The sequence below is a fragment of the Mustela nigripes genome, chromosome 6 (assembly GCF_022355385.1).
Source record: "Mustela nigripes isolate SB6536 chromosome 6, MUSNIG.SB6536, whole genome shotgun sequence".
Classification (NCBI taxonomy): Eukaryota; Metazoa; Chordata; class Mammalia; order Carnivora; family Mustelidae; genus Mustela; species Mustela nigripes.
In genome coordinates this window covers 86822269-86844315 of record NC_081562.1, presented here as the reverse complement: position 1 = coordinate 86844315, position 22047 = coordinate 86822269, and the positions used below count along the sequence as shown (strand labels likewise).

Below are 22047 nucleotides of genomic sequence, written 5' to 3'. Positions count from 1 at the left end.
AACTGATGAGCTGGGGAGTTGGGAGGACCTACGTAGGGGCATCTGAATACAGATAGGAACCCCAGAACGATCTTCTTCCCGAGGGCCACCAGCAACCTGGATGTTATTGCTGGGGTGCTAGGCAGGTGGGGATTGTAGAAAATGCAGATGGAAAAAAACTTGTACTAAAGCTAACACCATCCCAAGCTGCCCCGTACCCAGCCCCAGGCACCTCCACCAACGTTCCCGGACTCCCACAGGCAACGCGAGGTGGGCTCTGCCCCTCACCTTGTCTTATAGATGTGGAAGTCCAATCAGAGACCATGGCCCCAAAGGAACGGTGACAGCTGGAGTGACCCTCTCGCCCCTCAGCTCACCGGCCTCCACCACGAGCCTCTGTCCATGAGGCATGGGCTTATCAGAGCCTTTCCACGTATCCAAAACTAGTCTGAGTGCTTTGCTTAACCACCCCAAGAAGCAGGGGTCATGATTATCTACACCTTTTAGAAAAGTGTAAACTGAGGCCTGTGAGCTTAGGTCGGTAACCTGAATGATTCAGCCAGAGTTGCTTCTGTCGCTTCAGTAATGATGGGGATGGGGGTGGGGATGTGTGTGGGGAGGAAGAGGGCATAAGAGACAGTCAGGCTCCTGGTTTCAGCTACAGGCCTATTTTTTATTCAATATATTAAATATATTAATCAGAAAAGTCACATACTATAAATTCAGGAAAATACACAAATATAAATGTCAGAATCTGTCATTTGTCTTCCTCCTAGAGTAAGGTTATGTACATGTGGAAAGAGGGCGGGAAGAGAGAGCAGGTGCAAGGAGGGGGGAAGGCTTGCCCGGCTGGTGGGGGCTGTCCCTCCCTCCCAGCCCCCACTCCCATCCTGGCCTCTTCCTTCCTGTATTTACAGCGGCATTTGGCTTATTTACAGCATGGCGGTGTGTGTTAAAAACGGTTTATCTTACAAAAACATGAAGGCCAGGGCCGGGCATGGGGGCGATTAAGACAAATAGTAGGGGTCCCCCCTGTGAATGCATCCCCCTCCCCTGGGGTGCGAGCTCCCTGCCAAACCAACCAGCCCAAGTGGGGAGGCCGGCCGGTCTGCAGCTGGAGCCCAGGCCGGGCTTTGGGGGCAGGGGTGCTCCGAGGGGCCGTGGGCCGTGGGTTAAAGGCACGTGGGGTGGCGTCTTGAGTGTGTACACGTGTTGCACGCGTGTTCCTGGGCAGGGGTCAGAAGGGCAGCGTGTCCATAAAGATCTTGTCGACGATGGGCGGAGGGGGCACCAGGTCCTCCAGCTTGAGGTAGAAGATGCGCTGCAGGCCGTGGGTGCCCAGGGTCCGCAGCTCGGGCAGCTTGCCCAGCAGGCGAGACAGGCAGCTGGCTGGCTGGGGCTCTCCTGCTGCGGTCGAGACGTGCTCCTTCAGGCAGCTGGCGATGCGATTCTGTAGCTCCTCCACCCGTCGAGGCTCCTGCAGCCCATGCCGGTCTGGAAGGGTGCGAGGAAGGTGCAGGGTCAGCCACCTGGCTGAGGAGCAGCCCTCCACCTCACCCCCAGACCCCGCCTCCTCGCCCAGCCTCACTCCTTGCTGGAGAACTGCCCCCCACTGGCCATCCTCCCCCAGTCCCGGGGCACTTGGCAAAAGTTCACACACAAACCCCCACTGAAGTCTAGTGGCTGTGGCAGTCACACTCATTGTCCTCATCTTCCAAATGAGAAACCGAGGCCCAGACAGGTTAAAGGAGTTGCCCAAGGTCACAAAAAAACCCTATTCCTAACCAGATTTTCTGCCTAAGACGCAAGGTTTTCTCCCAGGCACTTCCTGAGAAACCCTGGATAGGAGCCGTGATTTTAGGGATTCCAAAACCCACCATTTCCCTTGGCCCAAAATGCCTTGGATTTTGTCCTCCATGGCTGGGTTCCTTCTGAAATTTAAGTGAAAAGGGAAATGGGGGCAGATTCTGAAATTTTAAAAAATTTCAAAATTTTTTAAATAAAAGAGATCTGAAAACCTCTGCATTTAACACAGAAAAATCCACCCTGAATAATTATACCTATGTAAAGGACACACCAGGTACAGTTAGCCTAGTGTTGGAGGTTGGGGCCACAGTTGCCCTTGGGGGAGCTGAGGGCTGTGAGAAGACAGGAGGCAGGGTTCTGTTTCCTGATCCAGCTGTGAAACTTTCTCATTTGTACACTTTCCTGCATGCCACGTAATTCAAGAAGGTTTTAAAAACAACCCCAAATCCCAGGCCACACGCAAAAAACACAAGGTGTGCATCCTGGATAGTATGGGATAATTCCAACTGCCTCGGGCTTTGCGATCAGATATGCCTGGGCCCGGACCCAGACCCCAGCTCTGTTGTCTACCAGCTGTGTCACTTGGAGCACAAGCTGGCCCCTCTCTGCCTCAGGGCACCTTCACTTCACCATGTGGGGGCCGAGGGCCAGGCCCTCAAGCCCTCCCCAACTCCCTGGTGGCCACTCACCCGTGATGAGGACGAGCGCAGAGAGGCAGGCGAAAGCAGGGACGTCAACGACCAAGCTATGCAGGGACCGAGAGAAGGCCAGGATGCTGTCAATCCAATCGCCAAAGCCACGGGCGCACTGCAGCCGGTGCAGGACCAGGCCAGAGCAGAAGATGAGTTTCCCCTCGGCAGGCTTTGACCTGGCGCAGAAGGATGCAGAGGCCGGTCAGGGCGGGGAGCTTGAGAATAGTGCTCAGGGGAGGAGCCCTGAGCAAGCGGACGGCGGCAACTCACCGGTATGCCAGGCGGAGGATGAAGAGCTCCAGGAAGGCCGACTCCAGCAGCAGGTCCTGGTCGCTAGGGGACAGCTCTGCGAAGCCTGGGATCTTCTCGGCCCACTTGCGGATCACCTCTAGGGAACCCGAGAGCAGGTCGTAGAACTGCTGCACATCCCCAGCATCCTCCTTCCCGAAATGGGGCAGCACCAGCTCCTGGAACTGAGGGCGGGCAGGGGATTGGAGGTCAGCAGCCCAGTAGGGGCCCTATACTGCAGCCATCACCTGAGGCCATGTGATACACTCGGAGGACCCCCGGGTCCCAGGGGAGAGAGAGAGAGTCTGAGAGTCTGCCCATGCTCTTGCTTACCAATTCTCAAGCATTAACCCAGGGCCGAGGCTGCCTGGAGGAGCACATTTTTCTAACTGGCCACCCACCCGGGGGGTTACACTGTCCACCTGGTCACCCCAAAGGGGGCTCCTCTTTTTTCCAGTGTGTTGTGCCCACGAGGGGCCTTCTCCAAGATGCCCAAAGGCACTGAGTGTGGGGCAGGCGGGGCCTCACCTTGGAGTAGTCCAGTTTGGCGGTGCTGGGCCCAGAGTCCAGGTGTGCCCTAACCAGGGAGGTTAGGAGGTTGGCAGGGGAGGCATCCGGGGGCTGCTTGGGCTTTGAAGGGAGCCGTCCCCGCCGCCCCTTCAGGCTGTCTGTCCGGACAACTGCAGAGAAACGGGCAGGGCTAAGGAAGGGAGGCAGGGGTCCAGGGAAGGGACTCTCAGCCCAAGCTATGTGCATCAATGCTGGAAAGTATCTCGGAGTCTAAGGACCTAGAGCCAGAGACCCTACAGAGAGCACACCCCGCCCCCCAGCCCCTGGCCCACGCGCCAGACAGGTGGACCAGAGTGGGAGTGCACGTAAGGCCTGCTTGTGCCAGCCACTGCGGCCCACCAGGACAGAGGTCTGGGGGGCCTCTGTCTGCCCCACCCAACTCAGGCCCACCTCTGTCCCGCCAGCCCATCCCGGCCGCCCACCTTCCTTCACCATGCCGACGGCCAGGCACTTCTGGAAGCGGCAGAACTGGCAGCGGTTTCGCCGCCTCTTGTCCACAGGGCAGTCCTTGTTAGCCAGGCAGATGTACTTGGCATTTTTCTGCACTGTACGCTGGATGGGGGGGCCACACGGAACAGGCTGTCAGAGTCGGGCGGGTGGGGGGGGCAGGGGAGGGGACCGTCCAGATCCTGCTGCCATCACAGACAAAAGCACTCTCTGTTCACAGCTATTTTTCTAACATTTGGGTGGCAGGGGAGGGAGAGATGGCGGGGGGGTGGGGTGGGGGGAGGAAGAAGAAAGTCTTGGGGACACTGGGGGAGGTTTATGCCCAAGAAGGGAGACCCCCAGGACACAAGATTAGGGCCCAGGGGTTCCGGGCTCCATAGCAGCCCAGACACCTGGACTTCTCAATGTGCCTTCCCTGGGGCTGGCGAGGGAGGGCAGAGGAGGGCTGGGGGGTGGGGACGGGAAGCTGAGCAGGCACCCAGGGCTGGGACAAACATACAGCCTGTTCCGCAGTCCGCCCCCAGCCCTCGAGCACCAAGCCCTCTTCCCAGATCCTTTTATCTCATGCCAGGAACATGAGTGCCTGGGGCCCCCTTCCCACCAGGACCTTGAATTGGGGGAGGACGGGCAGAAGAAAACCAGAAGCTGGCCATTAGCATGTGCCCTCCGGGGGACATGCCTGCGGTCCCCACCCTTGCCTGTACCTCGCTATCCCTCTGTGGGCAGCCTCCTGCCATCTATGGGTCCCCAGAAGGGTGGCCCACCTGCAGTTGTGACCCCTCCCAGAAGGGCAGGACAAGGTGGGAAGAGAACCCCAGGGAAGCTACCACAGAGACCACCTCCCATAAAGAGCTGCACCCAGGGCAGCCCAGTACCTTGAAGAAGCCCTTACAGCCCTCACAGGTGCGGACTCCATAATGCTGGCACGAAGCGTTGTCCCCACACACAGCACAGCGGCCCTCGCTTCCACCTGGAGCCCCACTCCGGGCCTTGGTTGACGGCAGGGGTGTGTCCAGCATCCCTGGGCCGTCCAGGTGTGGAGAAGTGGGCGCCAGGCCTGGGAAAGCCGTTGATATGGAATAACTCTCTCTCTCCCCCAGCTGGCAGGTGGCCTGTGAAGGGAACAGCTTCAAGGGGCTTTGGGCAAGGCTGGGGCTGGGGCCAGTAGGGGGACTGAAGGAAAAGAAGGCTGGCGGCTGGGCATGCCCAGCAGCCTTGGGCAGTTGCTCTGTCCATGCCCGCAGGCCTTCGTACGTCTGGCTGGGTGAGAAGGGACCGAATGAGCCATCCCAGGGAGAGAGCTGGGACGGCTGGAAGCTGGGCGTGGATGGTGATGGCGCCGAGCAGGGGCTGCCGTAGTAGTCGGAGCCACTGGAGGACAGGGTCTCATCCAGGGGGGTGCTCAGGGGGCCAGGGTAGCATCCGTACACCTGGAAGTCCTCAAACTTGAAGGAGGCAGAGGCGGGGGAGGTGGCCGAGGATGAGGATGTGGAGGAGGCCGAAGAGGAGGCAGAGGAGCATGGCGGGGCTGTTCCTGGCAGCTGGTAGAGGAAGGTGTCAAACTCCCCTGTGTAGCCATCCATGAAGGTGCTAAAGCTGGGCAGGGCGGTGGGGGCCGTGGGGGCTGCCTCAGGGCTGGCCAGGTCCATCGTTGGCTTGCTGAGCTCGGTGGTCAGGGGGTCGCTTGCCAGGTGGTCACGGGGTCCTGGGCTCGGTGCTGGTGTCCCATATTGGGCTTGGATACAGGGCATCTCTGAAGAGGGAGGAGACCAAGATTGGGGGGAGTGAGAGTCAAGGTGAGAGAAGCCTGAAGCCTGGCCTTGAAGTCTAGGTCCCTGAGCAGCCAGGTGGCAAGAATCCCAGCCAGACACAAGCCACTGAGGCCTTAGCACCATGGCCTACCACAGAACCCAGAAAGCTCGGTCCCCAGCCGGAACACCATCTCCACCCCCATGTCACAAAGCCCCTGGGCAGTGGCCCAGCAAGAGTGGGCTCAGTTGGAAGGCCAGCCACACCCCAGTCAGCTTGGGAACCCTAGGGAAGGCATCCAGCCAGCATTTCTCTGCTGGAACAGGGGGAAGCTGTGTTCCCCCAACCCCCTGCCCTACCACACTGGGTGAGGCGTGGGTGGAGGCTGGAAGACGGGTAGGTGGGAGATGCAACCAGGCAAAGTCCTACTCAGCCCACTCTCTGGGTGCAGATACGTTATTTCTCCAACCTGGCCCTTCTGGGAATATTCCCAGGCATGGCCCAGCCTTTGCAAAACCCCCTCTCCTCCTCCCCCTCCCCGGTGCCTGGGACAATGCAAGAGGAGCCGAGAGCGAAGGGCCCAGCTGCCTAAATCAGAGGCCTAAGCGGCCATGAGCCTGCCCCCCCTCCCTGCCCCCACCCTACACACTGAACAAAGGCTGCAGCTCCCACACGCACCCCAGTCCTGCCATCTGGGGACAGGCACCCACTCAGCGCTGCCTGACTTGCTCCCAAAAGCAAAAAGGAAGGGAGCCTGGGCCTCTTCAGGAGTCCCCAGGTCCCCAGCTCCCCAGGGGATCAAGTAACTGGCCTCCAGACCTTTAAAGGCTGTATGCTGGAGGGAGGCTGAACAGGGGCCGGAAGAAGGAGAGAACAGCCCCCCGGATGTTGAGGAAAATGGACAGTCCCTAAGAAGAATTTCTCTGCTACCCCCAAAGCACTGTTCCTTGCTATTTGTACAAGAGAACTCTGAGCCTAGCAAATTTGAGATGCCTACATGGGAAGGAGAAGGTGTCCTTGCCTGGGTTCCTCCACTAAGGGGTATCTATGTCCTGAAGAGCCCAGGAGCTCAAGCAAGGAGAGCTGGTTACACCCTCAGTCATGAGAAGCCTCAGGGAGCAGAGACAGCACCATTCAAGGGGAATCCTTAAGTTTGCAGACTTGTCAAAAACGAACACAGAGGAGGCTCTGGGACACTTCCCCATCCCACATCCACACCTGGGGTCGGTATGCTCCAGCCCTTCCAGTCAGGGAGGGAGGCTGGGTAAGAAAGCAAGCTGGAACAGAGTGTGCCATAATCCAGGGAACAGAGAGAGGGGGCAAAGGCTGGCACCACCTCCTGGCCAAAAGCCCAGGGAGTCCTCTGGTTCTAGCCTTTCTCCCACCTCCATGGGCCCTGGACAGGCAGCTCCACCCCTGGCCTGACACTCCCACAAACAACCCAGGCGATGGAGCCCCTTGAAGCGCTGGCACCACCCACCCAGGAGTGCCTGTCCACAGGCAGAGAGCACACCTGCGAGAGATAAGACTGGCCACGTCTCCCTGCCCTAAGACAGCCTAGGTGGGGATGGGTTTGGGGTGGAGAAGAGATGGCAGCCACCTGGAATAAGGCTGGGTGTTCCAGCCTTATTCAAATCCTGTTTCTCCACTTGGACGTCCCACATCCGGATCAACCCCCACCAGCCTATACCCCCCCTCCTTTGCCCAGGTACTTAACTACACCAGATACGGACCTACATCTAGCGTTAAGGCGGTGGGGGAGAAGCAATCCTACAGGGAGGAGGAAGAGGAGGCGGGGTTGAAGGAGGGAGCAGGGAGAATCCGGCTTCAGGCAGGTCCTGGCAACAATGTGGTTTGCACCTGTTATGCCCAACAAGCTTCAGGCTGCACCCTACCTGTATGAGCCAACAGAGACTGGGGGAGGGGGCACAGATGCGATCAGCATGTGGGGCTGGAACGGGGCGGGGGCGGGGGGTTGGGGGGGATGGTATCCTTCAGGTACCACACGGAGACTCCAGCATTAACAATTCCCACCCCAGATCCCCAGGGACCAAGATTTCCACACCTCTCTCTTCCTCTCATACACACACACACAAACACACACACCCTACCGGATCCAAGCAGCAACTAAAACAACGTTCCCTGCGCTTCCAGAGACCCGCCCCTAAGAAGACTCATTTGGCGGAACACAAACAGGACCCCTCCACAGTCCAGCTATCAATGCTGGCCATTTCCTTCAGCAATTCAGAAGTCTCCTGATAGAGTTCGGGCAGCAACTTCGGGGATCCCTGCAAACTAACCATAGGCTCTAAAGCGTTAAGAAAACAATTAAGGGAATGGGGGAGGAGGCAGACCTGAGGGGAGGAAGAAGACCCTTTTGGAAATCCAATCCTGGTAGGAGTCCGATAGATCCCTGCAGTTAAAGTTCTGTGTATCTTTCCCCCCACTGTACTGAGCCCCCATCGGCACCTCAGTCCGGGGCGCCCTGTGCCATTCGGGTACCCTCGGAAACAGAACTACAGCCAGCCTCCAACTGAACAAGTCCCCGCTCCAGGTGCCAACTCTAACCCCCTGTGGCTTCCACCTTGCACAGACACTCCCCCTCCCCACCCCCGCGCCCGGTAGATCGAAGTCCGATCCGGGTCCACATCCCGCTCCAATCGCTCTCCTCCGGCGCCAAGGCTGCACCATACACCCGCTCTCATGCACGCTGACCCTACAACATCCTTTCTGCCCACGCGTACGCCCATCTCCTTCATGCAACACCCCTGAAAACCAGAACAGAGAGTGCCGCTGAGATGCACGCTCCCCCTCCCCCCCGGGGGCGCCTACCTGGCCGGCTCCTGCTCCCCCTGCCCCGGACCGGCACCCCGAGTCGCAGTCTGGTCCCTCGTGCGCTCCCCCGGGTCCTGCACACTCCCCCAAGTTCCGCAGCCTCTGCCACTGGGGCTCCCCGGCCCAGCCCGACCCTCCTCTTAAGCGCTCCGTGACGCACGGGGAGGGGCGGGGGCGCCACTGACGCACGCGGCCCGGCGAGCTTTGGCCATACAAGGGCGCGGGGGGCGGCGCGGTTCCGGCGGGAGGCGGCCAGGGGGAGGCGCGGGACGGGGAGCCCGAGGGGGCGGGGCGAGAGGGGGCCTGGAATGTCTGCGCGCGTGACGCACGCGGGGTTCCATTGACGCAGGGAGCGCGGATTGTTTGATCTATAAATAGTCACCTCGCGCCCGCCGCGCCGGCTAAAAATAGCAGCTCGCGGACTCCCGAGGCTCCCCCCGCCGGACCTAAGACCCGGCCCGGGGCCCCCGGGTCCGAAATAACCGGCCTGGAGGGCCAGAGTCCACGAAGGGGGCGCTCTAGAGCCGCGGCCGCGGGGCTTCCCCGGACTCGGATCTCTCTTCAGCCTCCGGCTGCTTCGGGGAGCCACGACCGCGCCCGCTCCCTCCCGCTCCCTCCCGCTCCCTCCCGCTCCCTTGGGCTCCCTCGGCGCCCGGCTCCGCCTTTGCACCCTCCCTGTCCTTCCTGCAGCCCTGGGGGGGTCGCCCTCTGCCGCCGCTGGGCTGCCAGGGCAGGCCTCGGGCCGGGGTGGGCAACTCAGGGACTCAGCCCAGACAACGTGCACCCCCACTTCAGCCCAGGGCGCAGCTAGTGCACTTGACCCGTCTTCTCCAGCGGGGTCACTGGCTGAGAAACTGGCACAGGAATGTCGGAGTCGTCTCTCCGCGCCCACCCCCCCACCCTGGCATGTTTCCGTCCCCTACTCTCCCAATGCAAAGTACCTTCCCAGGACAGGGGTTTGCCAGGCCCAAGATGAGCCAATGGGCTCTGTTCCACACGCTGAATTTGATTTCTTCCCAGGCCCTTACAGGGTGGGTGCACTATAGTTGGGAAATTACCGAATTTCAGAACCGGGTGGAGCCTGAGAAATCTTGTCAAATTAGTGCCGACTCTTCCCCATTTTATAAATAAACAAGCTCAGAAATAATGGCACTTGCTCAAGGTCACACAGCGTGGTGGTGGCACACTGGGGTGGAACCCGGGACCTCTGGCTGCATCTGTAGGGGATCTATCTTCTCACGCCCTCCCCTGCCCAGGACACCTCCAGCACCTGCAGAGGGAGCAGCTGCAGACCACCTAGAGACTTCCCTGATCTACCATTCTACCCTCCATTCTACCCCGCCACCCCCATTCTACCCCAAACCTGGGGAGCCTGCACTTGCTAAGTAAGAGAGAAGGGAAGTGAAGCTAATGTTTACAAGGAGAAGAAATCCACCCTGACCCCAGACCCCCTGGGACCCTGGGATTCCACCCAGCCCCCTTCTCCCCAGTAAGTCAGCTTGAAGTATTTCTGCTTCCACTGCCCCTGCGCTGGTGGCCCCACTCTCACCTCATTTGGTCACCCGACAGCACTTCCTGTTCCTCACTTCCACTCTTAACCTCCCATCTCGGGTCTCCCACACCCCTGTCTCCAGCCCCCACTTCTGCCTACTCAAAGGTCCTGCCAGCAACTCAAACTTCACCCATTGCCGACAGAGCTTGTCATCGCTGTACTCTCTGCCCACTACCCATCTTTGCTCCTGATACCCCACCAGCAACTTCTCATTTTCCTCTTACAATTCTATTTTGGAACATCTCTTGGATCCCCTTCCTACTGCCAACCACAGCCCACGCCTCACTGGTGCATGAAGATAGCCGACCAGCTGAGTTGAGGCCGGTGACCTCCACTTCTCCTTGTCCACACCCAGTTAGGCCACTGCCCCTTTACCAGCTTGGCTCCTCTTTCTGAATCCCCCTGCCCGCCAGTGGAGTAGTCTTCATGCAACACCAGTCTCATTCAGAACCCACCTCTGAACCTGGTCAGAACCTGCTATAGCTCCCTCAACTTCGGCATACAATCTCAACGTGGACCAATCTTCAGACAGCTCCGTTTTTCCCCAAACCATCTTCCAAAGACCCTTCAAGGCCACTCAGGTGAAGGTGAAGAAATATGGGCAGAATAACGCAAAGCGACCCATCCGAGATCCCCACTCCACTTCATACCAGTTTTGTTTTTCTTTGTGTGAGGCTTTTGCATAGATTCTGCTTGGAAAAGAGATGCCACACACACACACAAAACAACAAAAAGACTTTAAAATTGCTAATATGGGGCTCCTGGGTGGCTCGGTTAAGCATCTAACTCCTGATTTCAGCTCAGGTCATGATCTCAGGGTCATGAGATCAAGCCCTGTGGCAGACTCCTCACTCAGTGGGGAGTCTGCTTCTCTTTCTCCCCCTCTCCACTGCCCCTCCCTCCACTTGTGTTCCCTCTCTCCCTCTCTCTAAAATAAATAACTCTTTTTTAAAAAATAAGCATTTACTGGGTGGCTCAGTGGGTTAAAGCCTTTGCCTTTGGCTCAGGTCATGATCTCAAGGTCCTGGGATGGAGCCCAGCATCTGGCTCTCTGCTCAGCAGGGAGCCTGTTTCCTCCTATCTCTCTGCCTTTCTCTGCCTACTTGTGATCTCTGTCTGTCAAATATATAAATAAAATCTTAAAAAAAAAATTTAAAGAAAAATAAGATAAAAAAGATAAACCTGCTAATATCATTCACATCCTCCCATTTTGCAGATTAGGACCCAAGGGTTCCCAGAGCACCTGCACGTTGCTCCGAAGTACACAGCAAATTTGGGCTGATGAAGTTAGACCTTCCTCCACCCCGGGCCTTCCTCCAAAAAATAATTAATTAATTAATCAATTAATTTAATGTCAGCAAAACATGTAGCTTGATCAATCTGTGCTCAAGCCCAGCTTTACCAGTTCTTTGCAAGCTGAGTCACCTTGGGCCCTGGTGCCCACCAATTTCCCTACCACTTTCCATTTGTAAAAAGCAATACAGACCTTCCCTACCTTCCCACAGGGCCAGCCCACCCAGGAGCCCCAGGGAACTATGTGTGGTGAGCAGCTGCCCAAGGCCCTAGTCTAAATCTCCAAATCTCAGCATTAGCCTCCAGATGTGAGCCTGCAGCCCAGCGACCCCCCCCTTCCCCCCGGTTCATCACCAGGATACTGCAGCTTTGGAGGCTACCTTCTCACTGCCCCAAAGGCAGAGGGAGGGGAAGACAACCACAGCTGCCACTTGGCCATGTCTGTGGAGGCAGGGATACTGCAGGGTTTGAAAAGAAGTAAATAAGGAGAAAAAGGCAGAGTCCGTCTGTGGGAGCACAACCAGGGCCACCCATTCAGGCAGCCACATGGGGCACCTACCTTAAGGCAGAGAGGAGAGAGGCACGAGGACTTTGGGACCCCTGGTCTCATCCCTGCTGGCCAGAGGCCCTCCAGGGTGTCCTGGGGCTCTGAGGCAAGTGGAATCTGGCTAAGGTGGAACTCGGGAAAAGGCACCATTAATGCAGACCCTGGGAAGCCTGGAACATAAGCTGGTCCCAGGCTCCCAAGGGATCTCCAAGTCTAGCCCACAAGAGCAAGGTCAGAGTGAACAGCCCCTTGTGGGGGGAGGTGTGGGGTGGCAGGGGACAGGTAATGATGAAGGAGGTAATAATGGGAGAAATATCAAAAACTAGAGGCGAGGACCAGAAGGTAAGGCAGGGCCATAACACAAGAAGCTCAGGGAGAGAAGATGTCATGTTGGAGATGAGACGACAGTCTTCACCAGGCTCCCACAGCACAGCCTGGCCCAGTGCATCAATCTGCCCTCATCACCCTGGGGCTCCTGGCTGCTCCCATAAAAGGACCTTGGGCAAAACTTCCCACCACTCACTGGGCAGAGTGACCCATCTTCCTTCTGCTCTAATCCTGCCCATCTCCAAGACTTCCGGCCATACCCTCCCTCAGCTTAACTCTTAGTAACAAGCCCCTTCTCACCCATGAGGGGAGGTATGGGGAATAACCACCAAGGGTCAGACCTCAGTCCACAGCACTTCACATGCATTCTTCCACTAAACTCTCCCCTCAACCTTCCAGATTTAGAACTGACCCAAATTTTATAATGAGGAGATGGAGGCTCAGGGCTAGGTCCTCTAGCTCCCAGGTCTGTGCTGGAGCCATGGCCTCCTCTGTGGGTTGCAGACTGTGGCTTCTGGCCCGCTGCACCTGACTTCTTCTAAGTGTACCTTAGAACCAGGTGTGCACAGGCACACGCACACACACACACACACACACGCAGCCTGTAAACTGAAAACAGCAGTGCCCATGAGGGGCTCTCTGGTGGGACTGCAAGCATTCCAATTTCCAACCTGGACAGTGATCAGCCAGGTGTGTTCAACCCTGGAAAAGCCACCACACTATATGCTTAAGATTTAATACCTACAATTTGTACACTTTTCCATATGGGTATTTTCTCAAAAACAAAAGTTTATTTTAAAAAATAGCCATGCCTCAATGGGAGAGACTAATTTATTCACAGGGACACAGATGCTGCTGGAAATCATCGAGCACAGATTCATTCAAGTGTGTGTTGCTGAAATCAGAGAGTGGTGCCTGTTTCCCATTAGGGACTTGTTCTCCCAACACACGCAGGGCACAGCTATGGTCAGGAGCTGATCTCCCATTAGAGAGGGGTCTTCACACGGGATGTTCTCTGTCAACACTGGGTGTTTTCTGAAGCACTCACAAGGCCCTTGTTTCTCCGAGGCAGATCTCATGGGGCTGCCTCATGGGGCCTGGGGACTTAGTGCTGACTCATCCCCCCTCCAGCTGTGTGTGAACACGAGGGCAAGGCCCTGTTTCCCCGATCTCAGCAGGGGGGGCCTTCATGCATCTTCAATAGTAACTAGCCTAGGGCAGGCCCCAAATGGGCAGCCAATGTCCACCATCATTCACCAGCCAAGAGGGTGGGTGTGGATTTGGGTAAATGGGGGATGGAGAAAGTGGAAAGGCACAACCCCTTTCCCACACTGCCCCCCCCCCCAGTCTGCCACACACACCCCCCCACATCCCCCAGCAGAGGACAGGAACCTGCCCTACTTTCACCAAGACCATCCCCACCCACAGGCCTCCACACCCTTCCCGCGTGGTGGGCAGAAGAAGTGAGCTTTGCCTCCTCCCACTGAGAAGTGGCCACGGGAGCTTCCCCTCCTCAGCCCCAGGACTTAGTACCAGTCCTGACCTGGCCACTTCCTCTTCCTGCCTCAGCAGTGGGTAGGGGGATTTGTACTATGGGCTAGGAAGCAGTGCCTACAACCCCAAGGGCTTGCCATGGACAGGTCTGGCAATTAGGGACATAGGGTCAGGCCCAGGTCTCTGGCGCTGATCTCCTGGCCCTCGCCCAGGCCCTGCCACAACCACACAGGTTGTCTGTCACCTCCCTGACAACAGACTGCCAAGGACGTGGGCAGGGAAGCCACTGACCCCCACCACTCACCCAAGGCCCAGCAGGGCAAAAGAGGGAGGGGCTCACAGAGCCATCACTAGCCAGAACCCCGCAAGCCTGATGTGTGACCTGGGGCCAGTTCCCTGCCCTCTCCAAGACTGTTCCCCATTTGCCCAATATAGACAATATCACACTCCTGACAGCTGTGAGAATTCCATCAGTTCAGGGAAGGGGGTGGCTCACCAGTGAAACGGAGCCCTGCTTGGGAGGCTGAACTCTACGGACCTGCAGCAGGATCCCAGAGCAGGGAGGGCAGGCATGGAAAGGAGATACCTGGGTCTTCAGCTAGACGAGGGAGCCAGCACCCCCTTCTTCAAGAATGGAGAATAGTAACCCCATCCACACCTCTTCCCCCTCCACAGATGAGGAAGGAAATGAGAGTGTGCCCAGACCCAGCACTGGGAAAATTCCATACTCTGTATGCAGCAAGTGCTCAATTAATACTCTGTAGAAAGCTTGCAAGTTAAGGAGGCCAGGCCTCTCTCCACAGAGGCTGTCTTTAGTCCAGGGATTTCTTGACCCTCACCTCCCTCTCAGGCTAGGGGGAATTAACATACAGCACAAAAGAGTAAGATCAGACTTCGGGGAAGAAGAGCCAGACGGCGCTGGAAAAACGCAGACCAGATCATGGAGTACCTCTGGGAAAGGTCAGCCTCTGCCTTGTTTGCCCCTCCTCAAACCTCCTTCCGTGCCCCTCAGTCTGCTCAGCTCCTGGCCAGCTCCTTCACCCTCGAAGGGCCTCCCACCACCTTGCAGAACATCACCACCCACCAAATCCTCCTGCCCCTGCCCAAGGTCTCCACCCAGCCTCCTTGGGCAAAATTTCAAATTCCAAAATAAAAACCCTCTGATAACAAGCCCCAGCCGGAAAGACTGATGCATTTTCCTATTGTTAAAGTATTTTTAGTCACAGGCTCTGGATTCATTTAGAGACTCACGTTCAGAAAGGGGAAAAAAAATTTTTTTTGAGAACCAAGAAGGAGAGCACAAGAGCCTCCCACGGAACGAGCTGCCACTTATTTCGTGTCGGGCTTCAGCCCCTGGCCCAGGGCCCGGGGATCGTGTTTGTGGCAAGAGGGTTGGTGGACTTGCCAGACCTCGCTCCAGCCTTGCTTTGCAGGCACCAAGACCGGCGGGGAAGCCAGGCAAGGAGAGCAGGGCAGGGGCTGAGGGCTTAGGAAAGCCAAGTCCCCTGTCCCCATCAGCTGGGGGGCTCAGGGACCTTATTTGGGGACCAGTGCAGGAGTCCCTGGTTGGCCACCCAGCTCACTCCGGCGTCCCTCCCTAGCCCAAGCAGACCAGAGCCTCATTGAGGCGGAGTCAACAGGAAAGGAGGACCGAGAGCATGGTGGAAATCTCCGAGGAAGGAGAAAGATGGCAGCACCTGTCTCTTCCCACGTCTCCCAGCTCTTGATCACGGCTTGTGACTCCCAAGTGTGACTCCCACCCACCCAATTCAGGTCAAGCTTTACTCTCACTCCTCGGGAAGGTCAGCCACCCCTGTCTCCTCTGCTCCCCCTCCTCTCAAGGCCAAAGAAACCACAACACAGATGGTCACAATGGAGAAAGATCCAAACAGCCCAGCTCCCAAGCCTCAGTTTCCCCATCCCTAAGACTCACCAGCTATCTCCTCACGATCTGCTTAGACTCTCAGAGATCCTGGACAACTGCACCAGGCGAGAATCCTGGGGGTGGTCAGGGGCTCTTCCTGGCAGCCTCAGGGAGCCCTGCGGGAAGAGACGGGACTGCCCGGTCAGCCCGGCCTGTCCGGCCAAGGCTATGCACCGGCTGAGCGAACTTAGGACATGGAGTTGTCTCCAAGCCAGCATGTCCTCCTCTGTTTATATAGCCGAAACCAGAGCCGGCCTCTGGGGACAGAGGGAGCTGCCTCAGGGCCCTCTTGGCTGAGGCCTGACTTTGGCCCAGGTCAGCAAGAACCCAAAATAGTCAGCTGACGGGAGACCCGGCGTGAGCCCCGGCGTGAGCGTGACCCTGGGCCTGTGCCCAGGCCTGGCAGACAGGTGCCCACGTCACAAGACCAATAGCTCTAGCACTCACGGGGCCCCGGCTGGCAGCCCCTTGGGGTGGCCCTGGCACTGGATATGGCATGAGACATCCACCCAGTACCACCATCACCCAGACAACGAGGTGAACGAAAGGAATTCTGCCCATGGGGGCCACTCTGTACCCAGAGGACAAGGCTGGGCTCTCAGGAGGCAGTTTGAGCCTACAGGAGAGGTGGGGGCCGGGTTGGTGGAAGCCATCTGGCCTGCTGCTGTCATCTGCACTCACGTGCCTCCTGAATCCAGATCCCCAGCCGACAAGGGACAGGTGCCTCTCCCACTTACAGTAATTCCTCTCCCTGCCCCTCAGCCCAAGGCTGGTGGCACGGAGCCTGCTGCCAGCAGGAGGCCAGGTGCACGCCCAGACCAGCCCCTGGAATGGGAGGGCCCTGCCTCCCAGGGCTTCCCCTCCTTCCACCTGGGCTCACACCAGCCACCCCGTCCTCCACCATCGCAGCTACCTCCGTGGGAATCCCTGTGCCCTGAACACCTACTCCACACGGGGCAACAGTGTCTGGGGGGCCGGGCAAGACACAGAGCCAGCTCCTCCTTCATCCAGGGATCTCTCTCAAAGCCCTGAAGGGGGCTGTGACTCGGGGACAGCCCTCTGTTCTGGGAAAGGCAATCACAGGTCCCTGGCCAGGGTACCAGGCTGAACTCCAGCTCTCTCGGGTAAATATGGTAACCAGGACCGTGGTGCCCTTGGCTCCATCCTAGTATCCGAGATCCTATGGGAAAGACCTGGTGGAAATTCCATTCCTACACTCCAATCCTCACCAACCATCTGCCGGTACCTTCTCCAGAAGCCTCCTCTGGCAAGGAAGGCGTGTCCTCCACCAGCCGACTGGGCCTCTGGGAGACCTTGACTCTAAGCTTGGCTCCACACGTCCTCACTAGAGGATCTTGAAAAGTCACTTAACTTTTAACTTAACTGAGTCTGTAACTCGGTTTCTTCATCCATAAGAAAAGAAGGTGAACTGGATGACCTAGGATCCCTCTGGCCACAAGTCTGAGATTTTCCCGTTTAGGGATGGTGGGTGAATTGTGGAGGGTCTCTCTCTGCCCTTTGTCAGCAAATCTTCCCCCTACGGACCCACCATAGTAGGACGGGGGTGGTCTTTGCCCTTTTAGGGGGAAATGATCCCAGCCTCCCCTCTGTGCACTCCCTTGCTGCATGCCCTCAAAACAAGCCAACTTCCCACCCCCTACACCTGCCCCACTCTATTCCCAGCCTGCCTTGAGCTATCCAGCCCCACCCCATCAGAACCAGACACGTGCTGCCTTGGTAATAGCAGTCACTGACCCACACCCTTGCCCCTCTCCTCCCACACCAGTCCATGCCCACCAGGCCCACGGTCCCCCAGTCCATCCTGCTAAGAAAGCCAGGCTTCCCCCTTCCCCACCTCCACATTACTCCCACCACTGAAGAAACCAGATCTCCCCAAGCTGAGCAGCACCTCGCCTGCCACCTCTGCAGGGCTTTCCCCTCCATCCCCCAAACCACATCCGCTTAGGGCAGCCCCACACCCACCTCTGCCCCCCAGTCCTACCTGCTAGAAGGCCCCAAAGGCAAACAAGGGACAACGGTAGAGTACTTACCAGTCTGGATGAACCAAGAGACCTCGGACAATAGTCAACCATCCCTCAGGCCTCCAGGACCTGGCAGAAGGAGCTGGGACACCAGAGAGGGACCAAGGCTGGCTTCTGTCCATGGTGGAAGCCTACAGGAGGAGAATCTGTGTGACTGCAGAGGAACCCGCTGGCAGGGACATTTCCTGGAGGAAGCACAGCCAGGAAACTCAGGAGTAGGACAGGGGCAGGACCCAGGCCATGAGAGGCGATAAGCCAGCCCTAGGACTTCCCTAGGCTGGGCAGCTGAGCCTGGGGGCGCACAGAACCCCAGGCAAACAGCTCTTGGGGATGTGGGACGTGACCAGGAACTGCTGAGAGTACCTGGCCATCTCAGGGCCAAGGAGACACATGCCAGCATCCAACCCCTCAGCCTCCTACCCCAAATATGGGTTTGGGGGTGGGTGTCAGCTTCAGTCCAACACTTGGCCCTGATGCACACAAAAGGACATTTTGTAGGCAGAGAAAAGGGAGCCACTGTGAGGACAGGGCAGAATACCCCTCTCTCCTTAGAGGGCTCCAGCTTGGCCCCTAAAGCCTCAGAGGACCCCACAGAGCAGGGGCTCAATTGCCCCATCCCCAGGCAGCCCAGCCTTCTAACCAAAGCAATGGGGACTCCCAGGGCCTGTGAAGGCACTCCAGTCCTCAAACACAAAGACCCAGCTTGAAGCGAAGCGGTTAAGGGTACAGACGCTGGACCCAGATACCTGCATTCAAATCCTGGCTCTGTCACTTGTCATCTTGGTCAAGTTATAGAACCTCTCTGTGACTCCTGTTCCTCAGCTGTGAAAATGACAATCTGTAACTGACATCTCTGAAATTAACAACCACAGGGCTATGGTAGGGCTTAAAATAAGTTCGCACGTGTAAAGGACCCAAAACAGTACCACATACACATATGATAGCATTATTAGGAGAAATGAAATGAGGACACATCAGAGCCAGCCCCAGAACCTGGTGTTTATTCCAAGCCACTTCTGGGCACCTGCCCTCCACTTCAATAGCCAACTGTGAGCACCACCCTTCCAGCCTTCTTATGCTCTCGCCTGTCCTCTCACCAGTGCCTCTCTCCTTCAGCCACGGTACTCCAGACCTTACATCTCTCCTTCCCCTTGTCCACCCTAATTCAGCCCTCTCCACTCTCAACTGAGCCTCAGAGTGACAGTAGGAACAGGTGCCCTTCAGGTTAAGAGGAGGCGTGGGAAAAGGGAAGTAGATGTTCCCATGCTGGGAGGTGGAGGGAATAAGGAGGAGGAGGGCCCCAGAGGGTGCGTGATGGGCATAGTTGCCCTCTTGACCTCTGCCCCAGGGTCCACAGGCGAAAGGGAGCTACTCCGGACCACAGTACCCGGATTCTCTTCTTACACAGCCCAGCAATCCCATGCTCCCGTAGTACACGTGTAATGGAGAGCAGAGGGTGAAGGTGGCAGAAAGGGAGGGGAGAGGTGTAGAACACCTGGAGGGCTCCCAGCCCCTAACAGAAGGCAAAATCAGGCTGCAAACCTACCCCAACCCACGGGTTACACCTGCTTCCTAGAACGACACTGTCATCTTCCCATATCCCTGAAAGAGGTCTGCAGCAAGGCCCCGGGCTCCCCTCCACAGCCTTCCCTTTTCTCCCAACAGTCCAAAGCTGAGGAGGAAACGCAGGAAGGGCCAACACTTTCCACCATAGTCAGGCCTGCCCTGAGCTCCCTGGTCAGAGAAGGTCCTCCAAGCACTTTCCCCTGTCTCTGAGTAGGCTCCAGAATCGGGGACCCAGGTCATACCCACAAAGTGCTTTATAACATCTGATCCCATCTCCTGTCTCAGGTCGAAATTCTCTCCATGAGCACTGACTGAGGGCCTACTGTGAGCCAGGCAGTGAGCCACGAACAACAGATCCAAGAAGGAGCAAACCCACATCACTGGGCCCCAGAAGGTTACAATGGGGGAATGAATCAAGGTCAATTACAGTCAGCACTGTGCAGAGGGCAAACCTCGGGCCAAGGAGGCTTGGAGGAGAAGAGTGTGATGCCTCCTAAATGGCGTGGAAGCCTCAGGCCAAACCTCAGGACCCAGCTCTTGTTCCCCCAGCTCCAAGCACATAGGCTTTCTCTCTCTAGTCAGGCCTTTGCTTTGGCTGTTCCCTCTGCCAAGGAAGTCACTACCCCATATGTCTGTATAGTTAGCCTCTTCTCATCGGTCACGTCTCTACCCCCACCACATTAACCTATTTTTATTAACTCCTTAGGACTAATGCTGTTCGGCTCTTCACCCATCTGTCTCCATCACGCAGACTTCAGTCTCCCAAAGGGAGCTCAGCACAAGTAGGTACTCAGTAAGTATTTGAGGAATGTGGGAGAAGAGGACTCACGCAACCTGCAATCAGAACTGGGCTGAGAAAACCAGCCAGCTGCTTGGAAGGAGGTGGGGAGAATGTGGGAGCTAAGGAACTGTCCCTTCCACGGGAGGGCAGATCCAAAGGCTGACGGTTCGACCCTATGCTGAGCTACAACCCTGACTCCAAGAGCCCCAGGCCTGGATCCCAGCTCTGCCTGGGTCCACCTGAAATCTCCTTCCCCTCCTTCCTCTCAGGTATTTGTCTTCTCTTAACTACACTCCAGCTCATCACAGGACAAGGCTGGCAGTCGGGCACTTTCTTGGATTGTAAGCTCTGCACTGGCCAAGTCCCCACCCAGAAATGGGCATATTACTGGTATTAACAATAATAACAGAAGATAATATTTAATGAACACCATGTGCTAGCTACATTATTAGGCGCTTTATATGCACTTTCTCATTTCAGCCTCATGACACCATGAGGAAGAGGTGACTATAATGAACATTTTACCGAAGGGGAAACTAAGTCACAGAAATACTAAGCACCATGCTGAAGGTCACACAGCTAGGAAGTGGCAAAACCAGGATTAGGACCAAGGGAGCCCAACCAGGGAGCCCCGGGCCAGGCAGCCATCTCTTCCCCCACTTAGACTCCTCTGGTGGGTAGAGGTCTCGGATAGCAATGGAGCAGTTTGACAGCTAACACCAGAAAGCAAGTGGGAAGCTCCGGGCCCAGGGCTGCTGTGCCTTAGACCCAGGCACGAGGCCTGAACTCCTGAGCTAATTTTCTTCACTCCAGCACAGGCCCCAACATTTACAATCAGTCACATTCATCTTGTTCATCTTGGTCCATCCTTCTGCCTGGCTGCCATCATTTGAAATCTTGATTTTAGCCTATTGTCCACCTGTCATTCCCCTTGGCTCTAGGCCTTTACAGAGTCAGCTGGCTTCCTTTTTACGTTTTCATTCAAGTCATTGATCTAAACATTCACTTGGGGTAGCTATAGGACCATGGCTGTAGCTCTCACTGAGACCCCTGTCCAGGTTGTCGTCAGCCCCCTAATCCATCAGCAACCTTTGGGCACCACGCTGTGAAGACGCCTATCTCTACCAGCCTTCCTCTTCCCGGCATGCCCAAACACTAACTAGCCCCCAATCCAAATTAATGCTTCACTGTAAACCACTGTAAATGCCATTATCTGCAGCATTTCTAATCTCAGGTCCGTTCCTGCCTCTACAAGACCCTCTCCGGGCTCGGTTTCTTCACTCAATCCCATGAAGGGGTGCACCGAGCAAGTCTGGTCCCTCCCCTCCCGAACTCCTGGAACCCATTCCCCGCAGCCGGCGGGGAAATGGAAGGAATTTCTCCGGCCTGGCCACCTCCTGCGCCCCTCGCGGGCCAAACCCCACCCTTGGCGGGCCTGGGAGAGAAAGCCTTGGCCGCCGCACTCGGGGGCAGACTGTGAGCGAGCAGGTTCCTCTGGGAATCCAGACCTTCTCTCCCCACCCCCCAGCCCCACACAGAGCCCCTATCCCCAGCAGGACTCCCACGGTGGCTCCGGGCCCGCGCTATTGCCTATGCGGAGACCTCATTCTTCCCAGACCTCTCCCATGGACCCCCTCTCCTCCCCACCCGGCCCCCCTCACCTGGCCCGCCAGGCTCCGCTTGCCTCTGCACCCCGCCTTCCGGGGTCGCGCACCAGCCGGCTGGGAGCCGCTCCGAACCGCAGGAGCGCCCATGCCTGGAGGCCGGGGGTCGCGGGCGCCGCGCGGGGGGCCCCCCACCAGTTCCGCCGCCGCCGCCGCGCGCTCCTGCAGCCGCGCCGCCGCGGTTCCAAGCCCCCCACCCCGGGAAGCCCCCCGCCCCGCAGTTCCGGCCGCGGCCGCGCCCCCCGCCCCCGCAGTCCGCGGCCGCCAGCGCCGCCGTCCCAGCCCCGGGCGCGCCTCCCCCGGTGGGCGGGCGGGGACCGTGACGCGAGCCCATTGACGTCTCCGGAATCCCGGCGGCGGCGGCCGACGCAGCCTCATCAATGGGGCTAAAAATAGCGGCGCCCGGAATAGCCGCGAGCGCCCCGCCCCGCGCCCCCCCCAACACACACGCAGCACACCCAGTTACATAATCCGCCCCGCTGCGGCTGCGG

General features: G+C 57.5%; 1 protein-coding gene across 4 annotated transcripts; it reads right to left on the bottom strand.

Moving 5' to 3' along the window:
- Positions 1-631: 631 nt before the first annotated feature.
- On the bottom strand, positions 632-21666 carry NR4A1 (nuclear receptor subfamily 4 group A member 1). 4 transcript variants are annotated; one of them, XM_059403169.1, is made up of 10 exons: positions 21554-21666; positions 18292-18367; positions 17555-17676; positions 15513-15619; positions 4658-5535; positions 3758-3887; positions 3294-3445; positions 2748-2950; positions 2475-2653; positions 632-1473 (listed from the first exon to the last, which is right to left on the bottom strand). In XM_059403169.1, exons 5-10 carry the CDS (start codon positions 5531-5533, stop codon positions 1217-1219), a joined length of 1797 nt encoding a protein of 598 aa, XP_059259152.1. In that variant the 5' UTR covers positions 5534-5535; positions 15513-15619; positions 17555-17676; positions 18292-18367; positions 21554-21666; the 3' UTR covers positions 632-1216. The 4 variants fall into 4 exon arrangements, with proteins under 4 accessions (XP_059259152.1, XP_059259153.1, XP_059259154.1 ...); XM_059403170.1 differs by lacking the exon at positions 15513-15619; XM_059403171.1 differs by lacking the exon at positions 18292-18367.
- Positions 21667-22047: the final 381 nt, after the last annotated feature.